Source organism: Rhinichthys klamathensis, unplaced genomic scaffold, assembly GCF_029890125.1.
Source record: "Rhinichthys klamathensis goyatoka isolate OS25496 unplaced genomic scaffold, OSU_Roscu_1.1 h1tg000157l_1, whole genome shotgun sequence".
NCBI classification, from domain to species: Eukaryota; Metazoa; Chordata; class Actinopteri; order Cypriniformes; family Leuciscidae; genus Rhinichthys; species Rhinichthys klamathensis.
In genome coordinates this window covers 5713328-5719327 of record NW_026606692.1, presented here as the reverse complement: position 1 = coordinate 5719327, position 6000 = coordinate 5713328, and the positions used below count along the sequence as shown (strand labels likewise).

General features: G+C 41.5%; 1 protein-coding gene across 1 annotated transcript; it reads right to left on the bottom strand.

The window, feature by feature from the left end:
- Positions 1 to 1384: 1384 nt before the first annotated feature.
- Positions 1385 to 5945, bottom strand: fscn1b (fascin actin-bundling protein 1b). The gene is made up of 5 exons (XM_056258751.1): positions 5053 to 5945; positions 4395 to 4551; positions 3696 to 3817; positions 1700 to 1870; positions 1385 to 1616 (listed from the first exon to the last, which is right to left on the bottom strand). The coding sequence occupies exons 1-5, from the start codon at positions 5879 to 5881 to the stop codon at positions 1411 to 1413; spliced, it is 1485 nt and encodes a 494-aa protein (XP_056114726.1). The 5' UTR covers positions 5882 to 5945; the 3' UTR covers positions 1385 to 1410.
- Positions 5946 to 6000: the final 55 nt, after the last annotated feature.

The window sequence follows — 6000 nt, the reverse complement described above, 5'->3', positions numbered from 1 at the left end:
ACAAAATTATTGCAATGGGTTGTGTTACAATATGTAAACTTATACAGAGTAAGGAATAAAGTAACTAAAAATGGATACATTAAAGGCAGTTGATTAGTGTTACCATATCTATTGCTAGCTAATTATAATATATTAATTATGTGAGATGAACCTTCTTATACAAGAACTAAAAAAACAAAGCACACTCTTTAACTATTTACTGTCCAACAATTTTTTTTATTTCATTGTCATGTCCAGTTGCAAATGGCACATAATGAGAATAAAATAAAAATGAAGTTCAAAAAATTGCATTTTCACACCTAAGGAGATCTTATCCCACCAGGGAAGGCACAAACACTTCTTTTTCTTCAACACATTCACATGGAAAAGCTTTAGCCGAAAAAGTGCAAATCAACAAGCTAGAGTTACAATAAAAAACACTGTTGTTCCTGATGTCAGAACATGCTGAATACAAGTCATGTAACCCAAAATGTCCACAAACACCACAAATAACAATTTGACAAACAAATGATTTGCTTTTGACTGACTTTGTGTGCTTGTGTATGTGTGCGTGGAGAAATCTGAATCTCTCTGATGTGAAGAAGGATTTTTCTCCAGTATTTCCTGAGCCACGTTGCTGCTATTTAAAACATGGCCTCATTACAGAAGCCAGTTCACTCTAAAAATGTTTTTGGGAGCAGGAACAAACCCTATGGCCGAAGGCTCAGCTTATGATGCACGGCATTTTGCATAAGCAAAATGACTGACCATTATGTAATAGCACATTTAGATTCTGAATTTCCAAGAAACCGCTATTATACGGAGTGAAATAAGACCATGAAAGCACTGAGAGGCAATGACAGTGACTTTGCATGATTCTACACAAAGTGCATTAAATTGCTTAATGTATTGTTGCATCATTTCGTGACGACTTATGCTAATTGGGATTAAGCAAAAAACAGTTTGTGCAACAATAATCCAGTTTTTTTGTATTATATTTTGTCAGTGCACTATCAATTTGTGCTTCAATAAAGGGAAAATTCACCCAAAAATGAAAACTGTCATCATTTACTCACATTCATATTGTTCCAAACCCATATGACTTTCTTTCTTCTGTAGAACACAAAGGAAGTCAAAATATAGTCATACAACGAGTAAATGCTGACAGAATTATCATTTTTGGGTGAAATACCCCTTTAATATAATGAGTTTAATGACAAGTAATTTGTGCATTTATTTGTACTTTTACATTCAAATGTGTTTTTGTGTCTTAAGCCATTAGATTATGTTGAAATATTTCCGTATGTTACGTGATGTGGACTGTACATTATCATCTTGTGCTTATGCTGTGTAGAGAATGTGTTATGTTTAAGTATAGGTTTAAAGAACACACATTGTTTGTTTGTGTGTGTGCAGACTCATGAATGTTTCTCAGTATTCCCACAATGTTGCACCAGCAATCGCCTGGCCGCTGGCTTTGAGAACCCCAGCGTGGTCTCCCTTAAGATACTTGCCTTCCTCCGTCTTAATGGCCACTTTATTATAATCGCAGAACTCAAAGTGGAAATAGACAGGTGATCCACTGCTGCTAATCACAGAGCCGTCTGCCTCCACTGTCCAGAACTTCCCCAACGAGTCTGAGGAGAGCAATTAGAGAAATGGTAACTATTTACAACCTACCAAAACAAATCTTCCCAGTCAGAGTAACACTATCACTCACCTTTGAGGCTGTAAGCGTTGTTGTTGTACTCTAACTGGAAGACATCATATGATGAGCGGTTCGAATCAAGTGTACCGGTTCCTTGCTTACGGCAACCAATAAAGCCGTGTTCCCCACGCAGAACTATCAGCGGCCGGTTGATGAGCTTCACCACAAACTCCTCCTGCTCGCCTGTAAAAGAAAACAGCACACGCTAGCACATACTCTACATATAACCTGTTAGCTGTGGTTAATAATACAGTGCTCTTGATTTTACATATGAATGATTCAAATCTTAATACGGTAAGGAATCCAGGGTGTTTTCACACTTGTAGATTGGTTCGATTGGGACCAAAAGAGAAAATTATACATTTAATCCTGGTTTGCTGGACATTTGTAACACTGAACCTAAAGATACCAAACAAAAAACAGCTTTTATGACATATATTTTGTTATGAAAGTTATCGAACCAAATTCCTAGTATTTGTATACATGGCGAATAAATAAAGTTGAATTGAATTGAAGAACATCCAAGATGCTCTGGTTGTGTGTGCATATGTACCAGAGGCAAGCTAGTAGTCACTGTACGTGTAACCCTTACTCCCCTGACCTCAAGAGGCGTGCTAGCGACTGGCGGCTGCGGTCTTTAGCGTCCTTGTTAGCGCACCTGCCTCCCACACCGGTTAAAATCCTGCTCAGAGCAGGTCGAGTAGGACCGGAGGGGTTACATTGGTGCCATGACCTGGACGGAAGTGAGGTTTAGGCGGGTGAGTGTAACGGAGGCAAGATAATTGTAAACCTCACTCCCCTGGCCTCAAGAGGCGTGCTAGCGGCTGCAGTCTTTAGCGTCCTTGTTAGCGCGCCTGCCTCCCACGCTGGTTCGAATCCCGCTCAGAACGGATTGAGTAGGATGGCATTTTTATCACCTGCCAACTCACGAAAGGCTTATAAAATGTGTAAAGGGTAGTGCACATTAAGAACGAGAACGATAACTATATTTGCGACCACACCAACAAACGATAACGGTCTGTTTATTCTAAGCTCGAGCGCTGCGTTTTCAAAGTGTTTACAATGTCATTGAACATGTTTTTGCTGTTCTTGTTGCATTTACAAGCTTTAACCAGCAGATGTTCTCAGCGTGCTATGTTTAGAGTGAAGCTAGTGTAATCGATCTAATAATCTAACAGTGAATTTAGCTGACGTAGTCAATATAGTGGAATAAAAACAACACCTTGCCTTTTTCACCGCAACTTCAAAGGAAGCAAGACAATGTTGTCGAAACGAGCGCTGGATACCTGAGGTAATTACTTCTCACTATTTATTCGGATGGTATGAACGATTTTTTTCCCATATCCATTTTTTTTTTCTTAAATGGCCTTGACTTGTCAAACAGTGGTGGATTTTTCTGGACCTCTGCGATTAATTCTCTGCAATGTTGTCTGCCATTTTAAATGCGTGAGCCCTTAAATTAGAATTGATTTTGATTGGCTTTCAGTGTTTTATTGTTCAACAGCTGTAAAAAAAATCTTTCCGAAAGTGATCCCAACGATATAGTTTCTCTATATTGTTATCGTTATAGCTGTGGTGTGAAATCTTCTATTCTTTAATATTAAGAACGATTTTTAGAACTATATTTTATCGTTATTTTTATCGTTATCGTCCTTGGTGTGAACGGGCCTTTAGAGTCAAAACAGCGGCAGGAATTCCTCCGTTACACACACAAACTGAGATCTTCTGCGGTTCCAATGCCTATACCGTACTGTAATTGGCAACATGGCTCCTATGACGAGAGAAACCAGGTATTCTTGCGCATTCTGTCCTTTTTGGGGTTGCGTCTTGTGACATCACATCCTGTTTTTGGTTCATTTAGATGTCACCAGAGTTTGTTTGGAAGCTTGTTTGGTGCACACCAGGGTTCACACTTATTCAAATGAACCATACTAACTGAGCAATTGCAACAGAGTTCATTTTAATCGAACCAAACCTGCCAAGTGTGAACACACCCTCAGACACAAACCTGCAGAGTCCACAGCGGCCGCCAGCTGTCCGTTCTTCTTGGCTGCCATGTATTTACCATTACTGGCCTTCAGTGCCACTTTTGACCCTTTCCACTCAAGGTCAAAGAAACAACTGGGTGATCTGGGATAAACAGACAGTTTCTTAAAATCAACTTGAAAAATAATAGGCTAGACCTATTTAATTTTGGAATGTACATTTCTTTTCTTATTGAGCACAATTGAGCTTGTGTTCAACTCTAGCTAACAATAAACTGCTTTATGTATTGCAATATTGTGGCTCTTAGAAAACTTAAACTGTAAGTTGCTTTGGATAAAAGTGTCTGCTAAATGCAAAATGTGAATGTAACAATTCATCAGTGCACATTATCACAAATGTCTTTTTTTATTTTTATGAAATGGTATAACTTACTCCATCACTGAAACAACTTTCCTCCATTTTGGTATATTTAAAAACCAATTATTGGAGAATATATATATATATATATATATATATAATTGAGTAAACAGCACATCTAGTCAAGACAAGCTGTTATGTTTGCATTCCCTATTACCTTAATCTAATTCCTCTTGCCATATGGTTCCCTCAGCAGCAAACAATATTTTAGATTCAGACTGGCTAATCTGCTATTCTACCCTGTGTCTAGTTATATCTATGAGACATTTTCTGAAAGTAGTTACGTATAGTTAATTGTTCTTACTTCGTGGAGGCAGAGCACTGAATCGCTCCACTTGGGGTGAGACTCCAGTACTTCCCATTGCAAGATCGGAAGGCACAGCGCTTTGTCTCCATGTCCATCTCCATCTGAAACACCTCCTGATCAGACTCCTCATCCTGATTGGCTGATAAATCAACCCCTAAAATAATAATTCAATCAGAGTGCCATTTTAAGACAGACTAGGAGAGGTAAGTTAATCAATATATAATTAAAATTCTAATCTGATACTTTTCTGCATGCATGTACACACACTGACACAGATTTCCAGAGCTCTTAAAAGTAAAGCAAAACTCAGAGCCAATATGCATGCTTTTAATAGCATGCATATCTGTTTGTGATGCAATAATTTTTTTTTTTTTTTTTTTTTTTGTACAGTAACTTTGATTGATTTGCTAAGGCAGGACAATCCTTTTACAAATGTCGGGTATGAAAATAAATACATAAATTGGGCGCCCTGCATGCAAGGTTTCACAGTTAACACAAAAAGAGCAGTCTGGATACATTTTAGTGCTGGATGCTTAGATTTACAAAAAATAATAAAAAAGTGGCCCATTTTTACTTAAATTTGACTTCACCCGAATATGGCCCAAACCTATTATTAATAGTATTATATCCGAATCATGCTGCAATCACAGCTCACCTTGGCGCATGGAGATGTTTCTTTCGTTGCTGGCTGTGAGCACCACTTGCCCGTGACTTTGCTCGAGGACAAAAAGCTCATCTTTGCCGACACGCGCACTCTTGCCTGACTTCATTGTCCCGGTGGGGCCCCTGGGTGCGATGTATTTGCCCGTGGCGTCCCGGAAAGCCACCTTCCCCGCGCGAAATTCCAGCGTGAACCCGGTGCCCGTGCCCGGTTTGGCAGTCAGCGCGCCGCTGCACGTGAGGAAGCGGTTGTCTGCGGTCTGCAGATGATACCGGTGGTCCAGGTACACGAGCGTGAGCAGTGAGTCCACACCCCACGGCACGTCGCGGTCCACGGCGAGCTCGTTCCTCTCGGCGCACAGGTGTGCGTACCGCTTGCGCGCGATGCTGTACACGTTCACCTGAGGATGCACGGCCAGGTGCACGTTCCATTTCTCCGCAGGCGAGATGCTTTGCGCAAAGCACGCAATCCGGTCCTCGGTCCCGCCCAGGTAGCGCGCATGGGGCTCGGACTGCAGGGACCACCGGCCGTCGTCGTGGGCGATCACAAGGAACCGACAGTCCGGGCCGGGTTGCTCGCTGTCCGCGGTCACGTTGCCGTCCTTGTCTGTGGCGAGGTAGCGACCCAAGTGGCTTTTGATGAACACGGCATTGGAGTCTCCGTGGTCTCCGGACTGTTCCAGTGTCCACACCTGCTTTTTCTTCATAGAGCTCGCGGAGGCGTTGATCTTAAAACCAAACATCTCCGCTGTCAGATATTTGTTACCGGCGTTTATTAGCCCGAAGCGAATCACCAAAGTCTCGCCTAATCCTTCCGAAGACATGCTGGAGCTGTTTAGACGTTACGGTTCGGTGAGAATGGGTGAGCAGCGGTTCCGAGGAGTGGGTGTGACTAGTGATATACACGATGGCGCGCGAGAGATGCTGATGAGAGAGAGATGCT